The sequence below is a fragment of the Limulus polyphemus genome, unplaced genomic scaffold, assembly GCF_000517525.1.
Source record: "Limulus polyphemus unplaced genomic scaffold, Limulus_polyphemus-2.1.2 Scaffold4816, whole genome shotgun sequence".
Taxonomy (NCBI): domain Eukaryota; kingdom Metazoa; phylum Arthropoda; class Merostomata; order Xiphosura; family Limulidae; genus Limulus; species Limulus polyphemus.
Window position 1 is genome coordinate 12,920 of NW_013670426.1, and position 20,750 is coordinate 33,669.

General features: G+C 33.7%; 1 protein-coding gene across 3 annotated transcripts in view; it reads right to left on the reverse strand.

The window, feature by feature from the left end:
- LOC106471727 (exostosin-3-like) overlaps positions 1–20,750 on the reverse strand; it is a 46,738-nt gene that overhangs the window by 12,471 nt on the left and 13,517 nt on the right. For all 3 annotated transcript variants that reach the window (XM_013932348.2, XM_022400333.1, XM_022400332.1), the window contains exons 4-8: positions 18,670–20,353; positions 16,552–16,653; positions 15,823–15,977; positions 6,569–6,696; positions 5,697–5,841 (exon numbers count right to left, since the gene is read on the reverse strand). In XM_013932348.2, the coding sequence (XP_013787802.1) occupies positions 5,697–5,841; positions 6,569–6,696; positions 15,823–15,977; positions 16,552–16,653; positions 18,670–20,353 (2,214 nt within the window). The remainder of the gene's footprint in view (positions 1–5,696; positions 5,842–6,568; positions 6,697–15,822; positions 15,978–16,551; positions 16,654–18,669; positions 20,354–20,750) is intronic.

Sequence of the window (20,750 nt, forward strand, 5' to 3'; positions counted from 1 at the left end):
AAAAAAAAACACAATCTGGGAATTAAATTTGCTAACTGCAACTCATCAACAGCAATCATGTATTTTGCACTGAAACTCATTTTTAATTAATTTTTTTCTTAAATCATTTAAGTAGCATGAGTAACAGCTAGTGCTGTTTTAGTTCATTGGGGCACACTTAGTGATCACACAGTCCTTAGCATTTTTGTGCTTTATATTTTAACTATGCTTGTCCTTCCTGAAATACTCAATTCCATAAACAATATAAGATTTTACCAGCAATATTAGGCCAAGTTTTCTGCTTTACATTGTCACGTTATAGTCATTCAAAGCCAAGATGACATTTGTCATTTGTTTTGTTTTTTGTTGTTGTTGGGAAGCTGATGATAAGGCAACTAAATTCAAAATCAGCATGCTGCATAACTGAATCAACTTTCAGTTTTTGGCATTTAAAATTTTTCAACCCACACATCTCAGACAGAAATTGTAAGGAAATTAAATAGATTTCTTTTTTAGGAATTACTGCATTCAACTGAAACAAGTTTGCAAACAGCAAAAGTGCAAAATTATATTCTATAGATGATAGACTGAACATTTTCAGTTAGGCTATTCTTTTGCCAACATTTTCATTTTATTTTTGAAATTATTCTTCCCTTTATATTAAACTGCATTTTTTCTGCCCTTCTCTAAGTACCTAAATACCGCTACAGTTCTTCACTATTTTTTATTTGCTGTTAACAAATAGTCTACTATAGCCAAGGCTGCACGTTTACAAATTTGACTTAACTATTTCTATTCTCTTAGAAACTGTTAATGTAACACAAAATGTGGTGAAGTATCAAAGTCATTATACAAATAGCTGTTGGCAACTGAAAAATGTTATTTCTTGTTCAAACTGAAACCTATGGAGAGCTGTAGCCTTTCACTGTCAAACAACTAAGGAGAATAAAGTCATGCTACTTCATTTTATTAAAGGTACTTACACATTTGTAGCTGAAAGTGACTGAAATAAATATAAGTATTGTAGTTTGCTTTGAAAATCATAAGTTTCACAGTTAGATGTTTTGTTTTAATTAACATCTGGCATAGAAATGTTAAATTTCCCTTAACTGAAAATGTATTTCTGATAGATACTCATCTCCATACACAGATTAACTATTTTCCTCTTTAAGTCAAGCTAATTTGCCTGAGAAACTTGATTACTAGCCTTGTGAAAACTCCCACCTAAAATTAATGTGCTTTTGAACTACTGCATGATTACATATCATACAGTAAGAACCTCCACCAACAGAAGTGCAACAGACCTCCTTGCACAAATACTCTTTCTGCATTCACACCTGAAACTTCATTCTTTGATGAGGCAACCAATAAAAGTGAGGAGGAAGGGTGGGAATGTGTATGGAGGTGAATATCTATCAGAAATGCATTTTCAGTTAAGGAAAATGTTAATTTCTGATATAATCAATCACCTCCATACAAAGATTAGCTAGAACCTCACACTGGGATGGTGAAGGGACCAGCATAAAAGTTACTTAGATGAGTCCCCTTTTGAGAGCATCAAAAAGAAATCCATGGTGTACAACACCCTATGGCATGAGAGACTGCATATCATCTTATCCAGCATATACTCTTCGCTTCAGTGAAGGATAGGAGTCACTAGGATGGGTGGAACAGAAAAATGACTGCCTAAGAGCTTGCACACAAACCATCAGATGGCCAATATGTGTAATGAAGTTGGGGCACATTCAACCATGAACCTCTACAGGTCAACACCAGATGTGGGAGAAGAGCAACTATGAAAAGTATCTGTGCACAGCTCCTCAACTGTCAGACACTAAGGGCCCATGCCAGTTGCAGGAGGAGGGCACTGCAGTGGACACAACTGATAAGGATACTTATGAAACCACCACGTAACCAGCAGACTCTACAGGCCTCTCAGCAGCTGTGAGAGTAGGATTAATGAGCAAGTGAAAAGAAAAAACAGAGTAAGGGAGATATGCATATAAAATCCACTCAAAGATTGTGATGTATCTAGGTAAGGTTGGGGTGGTCCACACTACACTCCAGAAACACCCCTGCTCCACATCCTAGTGTAGAGGGACCCTTTGTTTTAGCACCAGCTGTTAGATCCCAACTGGTGAGGATTCTCCATAATGCATCATGCTGGGAGCTGGTAAGTGGCAAGGGTTTTCCCTGCCCCACTCAAGGGGGTTGGAAAGAATTCACGTAGTAGAGACCCAGAGAATGTGCCCAGATCCCTACCAGTTGTCCTTCAGTCCAAAAAGGTCTTTTTTAATTGAAGACAGTGAAATGGGTTAAAGTGAAACACTATTTTTAAAAGTCAGCAAGTGCTAGCCAGAGAAGCAGGCAGATACACAATTATGGTGCTGGATTTTTCCATAATAGTCCATGGAATGGATACAGTTTGGATTGGACTGCAAAAATAAAAACCAGTGGTCTTAGAGAACATCCCATCTCACAGTGTTAGAAACTCTGTAACCAAAGACATGTATCCAAAAACAATTTGGGTGCATAAATAGTTAATTAACACTTTAATTCAATATGTAGTCATTATACTTTTGAAAAAATCATGGTGTTCTGTACAACTCTTAATTTCATAAGCTTTAAAGTGTTTTAAATGACTTGTGGAATTATTCAGAAGTGTTTATTTCATAAACATGTGTAATCTGTTGTTTTTTTTGTTTGTTTTTTTTAAGAATATAAGCTAACACAATCACTGTGTTTCTGGAGCTTTAAAATTTCCAGTGTAATCATACTAGTTCATTAATTATTTTTCAAATGTTTTGAAGCTCAGTCTCTGAGTCAATTCTTTATTCTAACTGTAAAGTTCCTTGAGTTAGAGACTTATGTACTCCACTCATGACTGTAAACCTAGATTTAATATAAATCTATTTGAAACTGGATTTAAAGTGAAACTCCAAATGACTAGCTTCTAAGGCCATCTGTTACACATATTTCTGTATTAACATTCTTATGTACTCCACTCACGACTGTAAACCTAGGTTTAATATAAATCTATTTGAAACTGGATTTAAAGTGAAACTCCAAATGACTAGCATCTAAGGCCATCTGTTACACATATTTCTGTATTAACATTCTATTAAGGACCACTTGATTCGTTTGTTTGTTGAATTTTGTGCAAAACTACTCAAGGGCTATAAGCACTAGCCATACCTAATTTAGAAGCGATAGACTAAAGGGAAGGCAGCAAGTTAATACAGCCTACCGTGAACTCTTAGACTACTCTTTACCACTGAGTATTGGGATTCACTGTCACATCATAATGCCCCCACTGCTGAAAGAGTGAGTCATGATGACAAAACCTTGTCCAAACGTTGTACATTTGCTGTTATGTTAAACTTATATTAAAGTTTTTCTTCATCACTCATTCAAGCCATCTCCAGCCATTATTAGTCTCAAAGTGGGTTCCTTGTCATCGAAGTTGAATTTTAGTTACATTTTTTTTTCCTGTTAAGAGCTTTAAAATTAGTTAACCCTTTCATTTCGATCGCACTCTTTAAACTACTTTCTGTGCATGTCGTAAGGTTTTATTGAGTTACATTTAAAATTTAATGAAATAACTTTACTATCAATGTATTCTATTGAAATTAGCATTATCACATACTTTATAATTCAAAGTTTCATACAAGTTTGATTTCCTTCATTTCAAAAGTTAACATTTTTCTTACACTGAAAATGTATTTCTGATAGGTACTTACCCCTCTCACACAAAGCTATCTCGATTTTCTTTCTACCCTCTAAGCATTGCTAAAAAATTTTCGTTCTCAGTGAACCAGTCTATATATCCCATTTCATGGTGATTTTTAGCACTTACACATCATGTGACTACTCTCCACCAATAGTGTGCGAGTGTGTTCAAAAATGTTTAGAACACAAAACGCAAAGTGTTTTTAGCAATACTTAGTGGGCAGAAAGAAGACTGAGACAGCTTTGTGTGATAGGAGGTAAGACCATATTGAAAGAAATACTTAAACGTCATGTTCACCATACATGGATGTCTAAACTAAATCTAATGGTACAGTGCTGTTTATGCATTCTTAGTTCAAATTCCATTGTAAGGACATAACATAACTCACATCCTATTTTGTTCCAAAAATAAAAGTAGTAGATGAGGTTGTTTGAACTTTGACATAAACTTCTCTAAAAGTATGTAGTTTAAGAAAAATAAAATATTTAATTTTGATTTTTTCTACTATTTCTACTGAAATATTTATTGTAGTTATTTGCACTCATACTCTGAATAGTTCATGTGCAAGGTGCAACAGTTTTCAAATTTCATTTGCATAACCTCTAGAACCTCCTAAATGAACATTAACAGTTTTCTTAAGGTAAATGTTTATATCTTATTTTTCATTTTCATTATCATGTCATTAACTGTAGCTTTTATCATCAACATACAGTGCAAAGAAATGTTTAAAATTAAGAAATGGAAGTATGCACATACCTTTTAACTCTTTGTCGAATAATTTTGAAGTATCTTCTTTTGGTTATATTTTTTATTTCAGGTCTTTACTTTCATGTCCTTCATGGCTTATAACTATTTCTCAACACACACCATGGGTGCCCTCAGGGCATACTACAGTAGCTTTGACAGAGATACACAAGCCTTTAGCAAAATGTTTTTGTATTTGCTCATGAAGTTAACTTTGGAAACCAGGGCAAAGTTTGGGTTATATTTAAAAATTATTAAACCTTTCAAATATGAATGTTAAAACATAAATAATATATAATTAATTAAAATATAAAAGTAAAACCTAAATAAAATTTAACTGTCTGTCTTACTAATATGTATCTAGGTGAGAACCAATGTTAAGTGCTAGTGAGGACAAAATCAGCAAACAATGCTTCAGCTGTTTGATACACATGGTAACAATTACTGTGCACCAGTTTTAAAATAACATTTGGGAGATTGTAGTTTACTATATTAATTTCAAAAATAAATGAACTAGAAAATATATAGATTCACTAAGCATTAATAATTAATAGAAGCTTCAATAGCTCCTTTTATGCATGAAAAAGTTTTGAATTTTGTAGAGAAACAAAGTTAACATTCAACAGGACATTATTCATGTTTTTTAAAAGATAAGTGTGGTCAGTATAGTAATATGTAAATACAAGTTGTATTACTTTTACTGTGACAGTATATTAGAACTCATTCTATCAGGACATATTACAATTGCTACAATGCAATACCTATAAACTTCCTTATATGTCAAGGAATAATATTTTTGTTGTTGATAAAGTGGTACATACTATAACTTAAATGTCTCTTTCTATGGCCAATCTAAGGAAAGTTATTGAGCATTCATGGAAAATTTGCATACTTTCCATGTTTAAAAAGCTTAGCAAACTGCATCAAGCAGCAACCGAGAACAAAGGTCGTAAGAGATAGTTGTTTGCTTTACTTCTTTATTTACTGTTCTATGTTTTAGGAAACATAACTTTAAGAACTTATTTCAAAAATGGCAGTAATCTATATAGTCAAAATTGCCGCCAGGAGAATTCCATGAAAAGAAGGTTTCTTTTAATTACAACTGATGAGACACAGGTTCTGAAGTGGAAAAGACTTTGGGGAAGTTCAGTGTTAAACTATCATGTACATTTATGTATTCTAATCGTTGCCTTTCTTTTTATTATTTTATTAAAAAATGCAATCAGATACAGTACACACAAACCTTGTGAAAGAAAGCAGCTCCTGTTAACACCATGGACAGCTCACAAGAGTGGTTTGAGTTGTACAGCCATCCTCCATGGTGAGGATCCCAGGCATGGTAACGGCCGGGAAAACCTACTATTCTGTCTCTTTCCTCTCGCCAAACTCTACAGAAGAAACAACAATTAATGTAGGGCCTTGTTATGTATTGTTACAATTAATATCCAAAAATCTCAAATTATTTTACTGTTTAGCAATATACTTCTCTCATGAAAATAATAATATAGCTGCTTAAACATTTGATATATTACAATCATGATATGCATGGTATCTCTCGGGTGCAGGTGTGGTTGTTCCAATCATAGAAAATTTGTAATATAAAAACCCTAAAACACCCTTCCTAAATATTTCAAATGAACACTTTGCAACAACAGCCATAACTATATTTTCATATTCTACAGTTAGTATCTTCTTTAACAGAACTATTCTCCTACAAAATAAATAGCTATATAAAAAAATATTATTATTTTAAGTTTAACTGTCAGTCAACTAGGTTTTGCTTCTACAAGTGCAAATTCTAAGAAATATTGAAGTGCAATCAAAATGCAACTAAAATCTAACAATGAAAATTACATACACTGTACTACACAAGCTTACCACTCTGGAAGCCTTTTAGTAGCATGAGTATTGTAATTTCATGGATATTTTTTACAGTAAATCAAGACCTTTCATATATATATAACACAAATAAATATTTTATGATTCAGTCAAACTTGAATATTTTTGAGTTTTTTTAACTTTAAGCTTTAGGTCTGATACCTTAACTTTTGAATGACAAAGTAAATCTGTCAGATTACTGCATAAAAACTTAATTCACAAGACACAAGTAACTACCTGAAACCAAATATTATTTCATCATGCCGTAAGTGGGCGTCATCATCAACTGACAGAATAGCTTCTGTTTCAATTGCAACATATGGTAAAAAACGATTATTTAAGCTGTTTTTTTGGGATTTGATCACCTGAAAAACAATAAAAATATACATAATTTCAAATTCCTGTATGATATTCTTTACTAGCTTTTATAAAATTCACTTCAACATATGTACCAGAATTTTATCCACCAAGATTCTATAAAAGTGGTTCAACTTATGTAAGCAACTCTTTTGTTAATTTGTATAGTTTCTACTATTTTAATTTTTCTTTCAACCTGCTGCCACCTACCTAGTTGCTGCAACTATAATTTGGTCCACATATACTTTTCTATTAAAAATACAAAATTAGGATACAAAAAGATTGATGCCAACAAGAACATGTGTGATTTCAAAAGGGGCAAGTATCATATGCAAGAACTACTACTTTTCCTACAACTTTTAAGATAACAAATATAATGTGATTGAGCAAACGCACATATACTGTTTCTTGCTTCTTATTTCCAACAGATTAGCCTGACAATTCCTCACTTTTCCTCTTATTAACATCTTCTTGTTCCTTAAATAGTCCATCTAAACTGAGTTTGCACTATCAATCACTACTTGTACTAGAGCTAGGCAATTAGTGGAATTTGCCAACTGAATAATCCTCAGGCTCATTAATTGATTATTCACACATTATATGGTCATCAACATCCACCAGGATTTCTGAGATTGGCAGTGTAATGCTTTATGTCCACAAAAGTAACCATTCACACAAAAAGTCTTTGCACAGTTGTTTCTATTTCTGGAATTACTTGTTACACCGATTAAATTTTTGTATATGGGCCGAATCATTTTTACTGATCTTGTAACCAACATGTAACCAAGAAACTATACAAGCTATAGCTTATGGTGTGCTATATGTATCTTCACGAAATTGGTGAGCTTTTACTAAACATTACATGTCTTCTGTGTACAGAAAATCAGATTTGTCAATTTAGTATTTTTTACTAAAGGTTTATCTGTGAATTTATGAAGCCTTTTCTAAGTCAATCTGAATGCAATGTGATATTTGTGTTAATAGAATTTTTTTCATCTTACACTTTTCAAGTTTTATTTGTTTATTCTCTAGAACCTCTTAAATGAATATCAAATCTTTTTATCAGTAAAATTTTATATTTTGTCTGTTATTTTCTCTACCCTAACATTAACTGTAGAAAAATCAGTAAAATATGTTAAAATTAAAAGATAAAAATATGAAATAAATTTTTTTCTGAGTAAAAAAATTTTCACTTTTGAAATGGTACTACCTCTTCTCACCCAAAGTGGAAAGTGACTGCTCTGAAAGAACAGGTGTGCTAGAATATGAAAAGAAAGCACACCAGTGGGGGTACAGTCCTACTTCTGGAACAGGTATGCTCTTCGCCAAGCAATCAATACAGTAACACAACTGGGGCAGAACTGAATTGACAGGTACAACTGAAGTCAATAAAGAGACATACAGTCCTGAATCAGTATAGGAAGTGATGGATAACTATGACATGAATCAGTATGGAGTTAACAAATATGGAAAGGCTCATGTGTATGCAACCACTTTCACTCATATGTATGTGCCAAGGGAAATGCCTTGGGTTACATCGGATTATGCCATGTGCTGTCCATCAGGGCAAATCATCCAGTGGAAATATCTTGTATAAGATATAGCAACCAACAAGTGCAGTCCACCCAGACAAAAACATCCAGGGAAGTGTCTTGGATATGGAGGATTGTGAATGATATAAATTACTGTTTGATCATGAAGGTCATCATAACTAGCCCTCTGTCCAAATCCATGTCATAACGATCCATTGTAAGAAACTAGATGTAGTACCAAACATAGTGATAGAGTGCCATAGTATGGCGCCAGTAAATGAGCTAGAGAGAATAATGAAATAACAATATGTGGCTAGGGCATAAGGACTGTGAAATGTACTTGAATAAGCTAAGTGCAGTTTGCCCAGGCAAAAAACATCCAGGGGAAGTGCCTTGAGATATGTTGGATTATACCAAGTGCAGTCCAACTGAGCAAAAACATTCACTGGAAGCACCTTGCATAAGAATTTGAGATCAACAAGTGAGGTCTGCCCAGGCAAATACATCCAGTGGAAGCACCTTGCATAAGAAATATATGATCAACAAGAGTGGTCTACCGAGGTAAAAACATCTGGGGGAAGCATCTTGGATACTGAATATTACTGTATAATTCATTGTTCAGTACTATAATGATTATAAACACTATATCCCTCTTACCGAGTGGGTACATATAGCCTAGAAAGTTTTATCTTGTTTTACAAAAACCTACTCAGGAGGAAGCCTCCACAGTCCACCACTCCAGCAACTGGGAACCGGAAGTGGTAAGGACTCCTGTGTTCCACTAGAAAAGAAGGGGGTGGGGAATATGCATTGGGATGTCCAGAGGTAAGACACACTAGAGACAATTAAATGGATGTATGCAATTTCCTATCTTGACCCCCAACTGTAAGAATCACAGGTCAGTTGGATGTGTGTTTCTTATAGAATAGCCACGATGGACTATCTGCTGCATCCATCGAGTGAAATCAAACCCCTGATTGTAGCATTGTAAATCCATAGACAGGTTCAGCAGAGATGGGCAGAAATATACCCAACTGCTTTACTCATGAGGTCCAAGAGTGACGGGGTCTTTCATAAATGAAACTAGTAACTTTTAGCACAAAAAAATACACAGATACACATACCACTGGACAAGCTGCCAGTGGTCTTACAGAAACACCCCACCTCAATAGTGAGCATTATAGAATTATTCATATCTTGTGCAAATAAAATATGAAGAATACCTGACCAGGCAATACCTACTACCATATGTATTAAATAAAAATATAATATGTCAACTTACCCCTGTTAAAGGTGAACAGATGTGTGTAGAATCACCACAGGAGGAAGACAGCACCTGTCTGAGGAAGAAACAGCCAGGTTGTGCAGATAATGTGTGACACATTTCTTGGGAGTTGCCTACATTCTAGCCTGAATGATCGACTCCAAAGGGTGGTGAAGGGGAGCAGCTAAAGAGTTAGTTAGATGACAAACTGTGTAAAAAGAAACATTGTGCACACTGTGACCTTCCATGAACAAGTCAGAATATGTCAGTCATATGAGTTGACAAACCCAACCAGTGAGTGCAATAGGGAACACAGAGGGAATCCTTGGAACAAATAGATGAGAAGGATAACATGAAAGGAAGCAGTACAAGCCACATAACATCTCAGAGAATGAACTAGACAAAGAAGTTTATCTGGAACTGAACAGGAGTTCAGGATGGAAATTGAAGGTAAGGAAATAGGAGAGAAGACCAAGCCACCTGCCCAGGCAGCAGATGTCTATGGAAGGAAGGCCTGATGATGATAACATAAAAGGGAAACATCAATAGCATAAATATTGGAATGACAACAACCACAAGAAAGGAGGAGGAGGAAGATGGTACAAGGAACATGTGGCAATGGATTCAAATGGACAACTGGACATGATATGAAGGACAAAACTGAGATCCAATACAGCAAAACAAAGGGACATGGAGGACAGACAAGATGAAAGTAACAGAAAAGGAGAAAAGTTACATGGGAGGAGAAACCTTTCTGGAAGTGGGAGAATCAGAAGGTGCTTGGCAGAGCAGCCTCATAACTAGAAACAGTTGACATGGACAAACCCTTATCCAACAACATTCAAAGAACTGGGAAAGATGAGGTACCAAAGAACTGGGAAAGATGAGGTACCAAAGAATGGGAGGGGCAGAAACCATGGTGAAAGAACCAAGGTCTGAAGGTTGACCAATGCCTCTGATACACAGACAAGGAGGAAAATTGAATGGAACAGGAAAGGAAAGATACTACATGAGGGGGTGAGTCCTTGAGCTGAGGCAAGGGACAGAACAAAAGCCATGTGTGAAGATGAAGTTTGGTGACATCGGAATGAACTATGTCCAGTTGTAGGAGGAGAGACTGGGACAGAGGAAATGGCAGGGTATGTTGCTTCTATAAGGGTCAGAGCAGAGGGAACCAAGTTTGAGCAGGCCAATATGGAGCAATGAGCAGGACAAGACAAGGAGTGGTCAGGATAAGGGAAAACACTCAGGAGAGGAATCTGATCAGAGGGTAGGCACATAGTTGAAGACTCCTCCAATCTTGACTGAACGCATCTACTCCCAAAGCTGATGAGTGTGGAACAAGAGACAAAAGGAATGTATTTTGGCATTTCCAGTAAGTGGCAAACACATCTACATGCAGTGTTTCCTGTTGAAAACACACCAACCAAAATACTTGAAGAAGAAGGGACCACTATGTGGGGAGAACATAGTTGGGTCAAGATAAGCTATCAGTCACTAGATTCATAACACCAGAAATGTGACACGCCAAATTGCCCTATAGGGCCCAATAAAGAAGATCCAGAGTCTGAAAACACAGAGATCTGAATTTGGTTCCCCCTTGCTTGGTGATATAGCCAGTGACAGTGGAATAGTCAGTAGGAATTGATACAGAGCCTGACAAACTGCCAAAAGTTCCAAGATGTTGGAATTAGAGAGTAGCCACCTCGATGGAAAATTGACCAGAAATCTCTTGGGAATCGAGGATAGACCCCCAACCCACCAAGGAAGCATCAGTAAACAAATGAGACTCTGGACAAGGTGGAGGAATGAGAACTCCCCATTGTGGTCAGTTCCCTGTCAAGTCACCAAACAAGGTTGTCCCTGATCTCAGGAAGAAGGGTAATGGGATGGTCCAAGGGATTGTTGGAAAAATTCCATTGGTCAAGAAGCATCCACTGAATGGAATGCATGTGAGCTTGGTCCAAGAAAGCTCATATCCCCAAAAGAGAGAGAAACCCTTGTGTAGTGATAAAGGGAGAAGGTGGGGCCATTGAGACTTCCTGATCCATATCCATGAACCAAAGTGGAGAAGGCTGGGCCCAATGAAAAAGAGAATTGAAGAAAAACCTCCAATGGAATTAAAATATTGAGTAGGGTTAAGAATGGACTTCTCCAACTGGATCAGAAAACCCCACACAATTAGCTTCCCAAAGAAATAAATATGTGTGATTGACTGACAGGGCATGGGAAGAGGCAAACAGAAACCAGTCAACCATGAAAAGGAGAGTCCAAAGCCCAACAAGTGAAAATGATGGGCAAAAGAGCATACCACTTGACAAAACACACAGATCCAAAGAAGGACCAAATGACAGTGCCTGGAATTGGAAGACACAATCTTCGTGGATGAACCAAAGAAAACGATGTATTTGAATTTCTTTGTGCAGCTCTCATTTTTTCAGAAGCTATCTTTAGAAGATTCAAGCATGACATATGCCATACTAAGGAGTATGAAACTGGAAACTTGGATAACATCTTTTCCAGCAGTTCTATCAGAGAATGTCTGGCTTCCATTCAGAACTCACGTAGTTGTCTCTCACTTGGTTTTCTGTCTTTCATTACTTTCTCACTGGAGAATCCAATACAAACTCTTTTGTATTCCACAAGGATCTTCTTATCTATTACATGTATTCTTACTTGTCTTTCATCATTTGACTGTTCCAGTTCATCACTCTTTATAAACATTCTCATCAAAGACCATGCATAGATCATCAATTAAAAAACAGACCATTGGTATGTCAGTCTGGTAGGTTGAGAGGAATTAACCAATTAACTCTCTCGCTACTGCCTTGGTGGATTACACTGATCACATGACCATCAGAGTTTACATACTATAACTTTTAACATGTTTTGTGTATCTTCATAAATTTTTTCAAGCTTTGAATAAACATTTGTCCGTGAATACATGGAGTCAGAATGTTGAATGTTACAAGTGCAAAGTGGTTTGAGTGTTAAGATTAAAAATACTTTTCTTACTTTCATTTTTTGTAATTTTTACAACCTCTTAAATAAATATCACACTTTTATTTTCATAAAAACCTGATATTATATCTGTTATTTTCTCTACCCTAACTCTATTATGGAGTCTGTCAATCTGACCGACCTCATAACCACCATAAAACTTTAAGGCTGAAAAATGCAAAATAAAGTGAGGACTGTGTTCTCTCATTTTTTTAGTATTGTCTCTGAAGTTCCAATGATTTCTGGTATTTATGATGTTACAAAATTGATTTGTACTTGTGCAAGTAGTTGTTAAGCATTACCGTAAGCCTTGTTTATTCTCTCACGTGCAGGGGAAAGACAAATTAATTTTGGTAGATATCAAAGATGCATTTTAGGAAATCAAACAATTATCAAACTATTATACTAGTACACTTAAAACCACTGTAATTTACATGGTTTTCTAACTAAGCTAAATGTGGGTTAAAAAAATATTTCTGTTCAGAGGAACAAACTTCGATTTTTCTCCTGAAATTACAAGCTTTCTCTTCATACCAATTACAAATGACTTTCAGATTAATGTAGTTTAGGATGTGCTCTTACTATTGGTTATAAGCATGTACTTAAGAGAAGTAGGCATGAGTAGACAAGAGGTTTCAAAATAATATAGTAGTGGGTGGGGCTATACTTGTAGATGTGAAAAATATATTGACATCTCAGCAAATTAAAAAGGTTCTTATTTTATATTTTAGCTTTTAAGTGCCTAAAGTTTGAGATTCTAATGTGTTAATCACTTTAGACATTGTATGTTAGGTATGATAAAACTGAGCAATAAGACAAGAAGACATATCATATGACACATGAAAAAACATAGTTAGCTTTTTTTTATATTTTCTTTCGATTTAAGATTTTTAAACATATATAATGTTCAACATTGAAGTATAAACTATGTTTTGATGCAAACTTTATTGACTCACAATGATAATGAAGTTGCTTAATTAAATTTTGAAAATAACTAAACCATTATGACATGCACCCCTGTGACCTGCCCATAGTGACAGGGTTAAAGATGTGCAGCTTTGCCACAAAAGAATGCATCCATAATGCATTCTATGATCTCTTCATATAACTTGTTAGTTGGTTCAGTGATTTTATTAGCTTCTACTACCTGGACATGCTCAACTATTCTGTCCCACATCGGTATAACTCTTTTAGAGAGAGGCACATTTTCCAACCATCTCTGGTTAACAAACTTCAGAGACATCAAAGAAGTACTAGTTACAATCTTGAAATCCCCTCTCCTTGATGATGAGTCTTTGAACAGATAGTACAAACTCGACAGAAAAGAGGCTATTTTCCATTCAGTAGCCTAAGCCCGTTTTGACAGAATTGTAAATAACATGTAGTCTGAAAGATACAATCTTATTAATGCGTTTCATGGTTAGTTAGAATTTTGTGTTTCACAATTTTCAGAATTTCCAATTGAAGTTTGGATCATCCATGTTTATTAGTAACATTCTGGGCACCTGCAGGACATTTTCTAACAAGAAGTGTGTAAAGTGGTCCACCATATTATCGCTAGTAGCATGACTTTGTAGCATTTGCAAGTAGCAAATGATTGCTAGTTATTTTTTCTCACTAGCAAATCTGGGACAAATTATTCTCTAAAATTAACTGTAACTGTGTAATAATTGATTATTTCATGTATTAAAATTTAATAAATATGTATGCCTCTTACCTATGTGCATAAATCTACTGTGTCATGTTTCCTCTTTAAATATTTCCAAATATCAAAATGTTAAGATGCTCAAGTTAGGCAGAATCTTGTGTAGAAAACAATAACAGCTGCAGTTTATAGGATTTCTATTCTATAACTACCTCCAATGAGCAACCACTTGGGCACAGTATTTCTAACCCCTGCTGCTAGCAAAGGTGCATGGCAAAGACCAGATGGTGCAAGTCTAATTAGCTGGCCCTCATATTAATTGCTTTGTCAACCAATCAAACCAGTCAAAGCTGATGTTCCACTATTCTTATTTCCTGATACTTAGTGAGAGTATGCCACAGATAAAATGGTGATCACTAGCAAGTGAAACTGTCTTGCTAATCAGTTATGATAACCTCCTGTACTGGTTAGTTTGCTGTTTTATTAGTTTGCTAGCATTAACTTTGAGCCCTAACTGGAGTAAATAATATTCATTTATGTCACATGCTATTTTTAATATATCCATGTAGCAGTTAACACAAATTAATAAAATCATTTTAAACATACATATTGATTTTTTTTAATTCACTGTATAATTATCAAGCAATTAGTTGTTTTTAATTTACAGTATTTGAAGTGATATATTTCTGCTAAGTAAAGTGTATCTGTCTGAAAATATAAAACAGAAGGATAACAACAACAATGGCAGTCGATTGACTGATAACACACATTTTGTACATGCAGTGAACTGGAAAATATTTTTAAATTAACATCATATTCAAATAGCTTACTATAGGAAAGAAGGATATTAAGTAGCATTACATGTAATTGAAGAATTTCCCCATTTATTTGAAACAGAGCATTTCTCAGCCTAATAAAGTTTTAAGGGTACTCTGAGGTTTCTTGCTTCCATATCTAGTTGTTATTCTATATATAATTTTAACAGAGATTTTACCTTTTTGTGATATGAAATTGACTATAACTTCCAAACATTCCTTTGTATACTGCGAAAATTCCAATTAAAAATTTTAAACAATTTTGATTACATGAAATGTTTAGACACCTAATGAAAAACTTCCATGTTTAGATAACGAAATCTGCTAAAATAACAGGAGTTACAATTCTACTTTTGTTGAGATACACACTTGTATACTACTTATAATTGTGGAATAAACTGACATAGTTTGATGAGATTTACAAATTAACTGTATAATGTTTCCTTGATTAAGCAGGAAAATATCTAGGAAATGAGAGAAGTCACAGTGATATATCATATTTAGCCAAAATAAATGACAAATTCAGTACTAGGAAGCTGCTTCAACTATGCAGCTAAATTTGTCAGTAGCAAATATAACCTGTATTAGTACCCTATAGTATTATATATTACAAATGGTAGAGACTTTATACATTTATAATTCTGAGAGAAGAAACAATTTGTGGCCATATTTTGTAAATTTCTTACATGATTAGTATAAGGAAATGATATAGTTTATAACCAGAGAAACACATTTCTAATTTGTTACAATAAACAACATTGATTTTTTTCTACAATTTGAACAGAGTTTTTTCATATAGAAGTAATTTAGATCTCCATTAAAATAACATCAAAATTTATGCAAGGGATTTCAAATACTTTTCATAATTCTACACTTACATGAATCGGTACTCCAATTTCTGGCCACCTCAGCTCAGGTATGGGAGGTTTTGGGCTGTTCCATACCACTATAACTTTGTTAAGGTATGGCAAACCTTTTAATCTTTGTAAAGAGTCTATCATTACTGTTTCTCTTTCATAGGTGAGCATCACAACTGAGAAAAAAGATATTCCAGAAAACAAAGAATAAATTACAAATTTGACTCAAAAGATTTTGAGTAAAAAAAACAAACAAACTTATATACAGCACAGAACTGTCAAGCAAGATGTCTTAAAATGTAATTTTTCTCAACTTTAATTCTATGTCTACATTAATTTCCAGTTAGATTTGTTTTGATTGTTGTTAAGTGCAAAGATACACAATGGGCTCTCTGTGATCTGCTCACCATGGGTATTGAAACCTGATTTTTTAATGACATAAACTATCAAGACTTACTGAGCTACTGGGAGGCTTACAGTTAGAAATTAAGTTTAAAATATATATCAAATGGGTAATAAGATAAAACAGTTTAATAAAATATCAAAAAGTCAAATTGTTAGATTTCTCCCTACAAATGAAAGCATTTGACAATTTTATTTAAACAGAAATTTCAGACTTTAATACCTGCATTCAACACTATTTCTTTGAATGGAAAAGTTTCTGGAATATCTGTAAATAAATTCAGTTATTTCGATCATATAAATGAAATCAATAAAAAAAAAATTAGGCATTATTTTCAATTTCTTTACCTGTAAATTGTTCTCGTGGAACATTCCCACCAAGAGCTTCACTGAACTCCTTTCCTGCTCCACCCTCCCCTTGGCGAATTGGTCTGAATCCATATCCAGAACCTAAAATGGACAACATCTTAAAATAAGTCGTAACTGCTTACAACCAACAGAATTCTGCACCTAGCATGTTCAAACTACATTAAAACTTTAGAGTCGAATGAAAATATTTTGCAACAGCAAAACAAACAAACAAACAAAGCAGCATACTTTCTTAGTTGGATTAATGAAACAAAGATTACCTTAGTACTTACAATGTATTTTTTTATTTTTGTTTTGTACTAAACTTTCTAGTGATAAATTCAAACTATATCTTTTAGTTTTATCATTTAGATTGATTTTACCTGTTTCACACAAAAATTGTGGATGAACTAATCATAACATACAACATACACAATATATTAACAGAGCCCATGAAAAGCTTACAGATACATCATGCTCATGTGACAAACTGACGAAGTATGGTATTTTGTTACCTCTATTACATTTAAATTTTTTTAACACATTTAATCACATTAATTAATACCAAATATTAGCACATGTGAGATTTGAAATTTTAATGGTTCTTGTTACTATTTCGTGCAAGATATATTTTTATAACATTTATGATGTGTCTGTTCACTTTTATTGTACTCTTCAGAGTTTTTCCAGTTAATAAAACAAGCAAATTCACTGCACATTCCTACTATTTAGTCATTTGATGTAACAGTGTGTTTGGTTAGTATTTCAAAAGTATCTGGAATCAGCTACAAATATATAATATGCAAAATCTATACATCATACTCTCCCATAGTACATATTTCTTATCTACAAAACCTTAAATGTTTCTATGTTCTAATTTTGAAACACTCTAAAAATCTAAATGAGATCGTGTGCTAAATTCAACCTGAATAGTTACTTTTTTTAGCGTGACCAGTCAAGGAAAAAGTATTGCATACTCCTTGAATTTGTGTTTGAGGATTACCTTGTGGAAATCACATGGAGCAGAAATGCTTTTGCACTTTGGTGCCCCCATTTGTAATTAGTGAACTTCAGAAAGATTGTGTATTGTGCATGCAGTTTTGGCACTTTCAGGTTGAGGAGTTCAGTTAGTCTTTAACTATATTTCTATTTACTGATTGTGAACATTTTATACTAACTTCAGCTCAACTTCAAGTTAATTTTGCTTTAATCTACTTTAATTCTAGGACACTATTCATTTCTTTTTAGTTTCCCCCCTTATTTTCCAATGCACAAGTCCGACAACTATAGGTGATCAGTGATTTTTCTGTTTGCACTTTAAAAAAAGTAATTTAATTTCAACTTCACATTACATTTTGTCTCATTAAATTTTCCTGCAAGAAATAATTACATTAGTTTTTCTGTATATTAGGTTCACAAATCCCACTTTGTGGAAATTGAGCAACTGTGAACTAGGTGCATCCCTGAATTACCACAAAGGATTAAATTTTCATGCAAATCTTTTTATACAATGAACTAGTACTCATGAAGACAGTAGTATTTTTAAGTTGCTAAAAATTGGTAAATGTACTATGTCATGATTGCTAGATAAGAAAAGGTCAATGTAATATTGAATATTATGTATATATATATTAAGAATACTCACATTTTGAATATCAGCAAATGCAACTAAGGCATATTTTTTATAACTGGTTTCAAGATTCTTAATTGAAAATAATTTTTTTAAGTGAGTTGATTTAGTTCACTTATTTAAGATGCTTATATAGTATTGGTGGCTAAAATTAGCACTAAGTTGGACAACAATACATACATGTAAAGAAAATCAAGTTATTTCACAAATCAAATAAGCATTGTAAGAACAAATATAACAGAAAGTATTAAAAACAAATGTATTATTTCTTTGGGCATTTTCATGCAAATTCTAACATGCTAAAAAAAGTATTTGTTATATTCTTGAAAAAAGTAGTTTATGTTCACAGATAAGGTGTACTTCATAAATGTCATAGATTACTTAAAATATAATTAATAAACTCTAACATTTAAATTTTTTTTTGAATATTAAATTAACCTTAGAATTTTCATCTTTCTTTGTATGTAGGAAGTGTAGACCAACATTACCTGTAAACTTAGCTTCTGATGGCAAAACAGGATCAAAAGGCGTATGTGGATACAAGAAAAATGGATTAACCAAATTATTCCATAGGTAAACCTGCTGAGTTAAAGGAATGCTATAATTTCGTCGAAAAGTTGGTGAAGGAAAAGGAGGTTCAAGCGGACCAAGACTTTCATCTACTTCTGAATCTGTTAGCACAAATGTTGTTAACTTCAGAGGTTTAAATGTTTCATTAAAAACACTTGGAGATGGTTCATCTCTAACTGCAACAGCTGGAATGCCAATACGACTTCGAAGTAATGCCAATGTGGTATCAATTACTTGTTGTGTTGTTGATAAATATCGCTCCCAAAGAAGCCGACCTTTGTTCTTGATAAGAAGTATGTCTGAATCTGTAAAGGTTCTTAATATGTAATGAAGTTCAGTAACTCTTGCCTTGGGCAGCTCAAGTACAGCCTGCTTCCAGTCTACAAATTCATCAAATGGCAGTCTAATATAATTTCCTAAAATCACTGGAATAGCTCCATTTTTAAAAGCTTCAAACAGTCGAAATTGTAAGTGAACACTAGAAACAATATTATAGCTGAGTGGAGAAAGAATCAAAGTGAAAGTAGAGTCCTTGAGCATTTCTTCACGAGTCTGATCAGCACACAGTAACCATTCACTTATCTCACCATCAAGAGTACCTTTTGGACAAGAAAACTCAAACCAAAATTTATCATTTGTTGTATCAGATATCATCTGTTTCAGAACATTAATCACTTGATTATCAGAACTGTCACTAGAATATTCAACTTTCATAAGTCTCCTTGAATTTACTAGAGAAGAATCCACATCTTCTTGCAAAGGAGAAATTCCAGTCAAATCATTACTATAGTAACTTTTATTATGACTTTGTAAATGCTGCACATATTTAAAATGAGAATTGATCAATTGATTTTTCTGTTCACCCTGAAATGATAAAAGATATTTCCTTCTGGCAGGAGAAAGAAGTGGTACCTCTCTCCAGATTTCTTGTTGTGAAGTATGAAGAATCAGTGGAGGAACAATAATGTCAAATCGATCTCGAAATGAACTTGATAAAAAATGTGATTGAACAATTATTGCACGTCCAGTATTTACACCAGTAAATATATCACTTGTATTGGAAGATGATGCCAAATTCAGAAGAATGTGATTTCGACCATCTCCACCCCAATGTGTCAAACTATGTAAGTATTTTTCAAGAAACAATTTATTGTAATTTCCTACCTCAACCTGTCCTACCAACACAACAAATATACAAGCTATCATTGGATCAAAGGTTACATGAATATTTGTATTTAAAGACTCAGTCACAGCTTTTTTTACAATTTTTTGTAATTGGTTCCAGGAGAGACGATAATCATCTGGGTGATAAAAGTAAACAGGGAAACCTGAAGCAACAGAACACCTAGAATAATCAAAACATGAATGCATTCTACAGGTTTTAACTTTATTCAAAGATGGAACATCCAAGATTACATTATCCAGAAGAGATGGGAGGATTTTGTTTGGTGCAGCAATGTGAGGTATATTTCTCTCCAATGCTTCTTTCTGCTCATACTGAGCTTGTTCAACAGATAGTCTCAATTTCTGTAGTTCAACTTCCAGTCGTCCATATTCAGTTTTCATTTTTTCTAGTTTCTGATTAATAGTTGTTATTTCTGCCTGTAAAACAGCATAAACATATTATATTGGTAAGAAAATTTATAATTACTTCATACTGATAGGTTAAAGAAAAAAGTACAAAATTAATCTTAGGCTTTCATCATTCTCTCTTAGATATAAATTTACAAACACACAACCAATACAAAAATATATGTTCAAATGGAGTATCATAAAAATATCACAAACATTGTAAGGTTTAAAATTTGATACAAAATCTTTTATTTCATACAAGTTTTTAATAATACAAATTCAACAAATAATGCTAATGCATTCCTATTTCAACATAAAATACAAATAAATAAATACTTTGCAATTACATTATAATAAAAAATATTTTAAACTAGAACCAAACTTATTTGGATTTGAACAAAAATCACAATAGTGAAATACATCATGT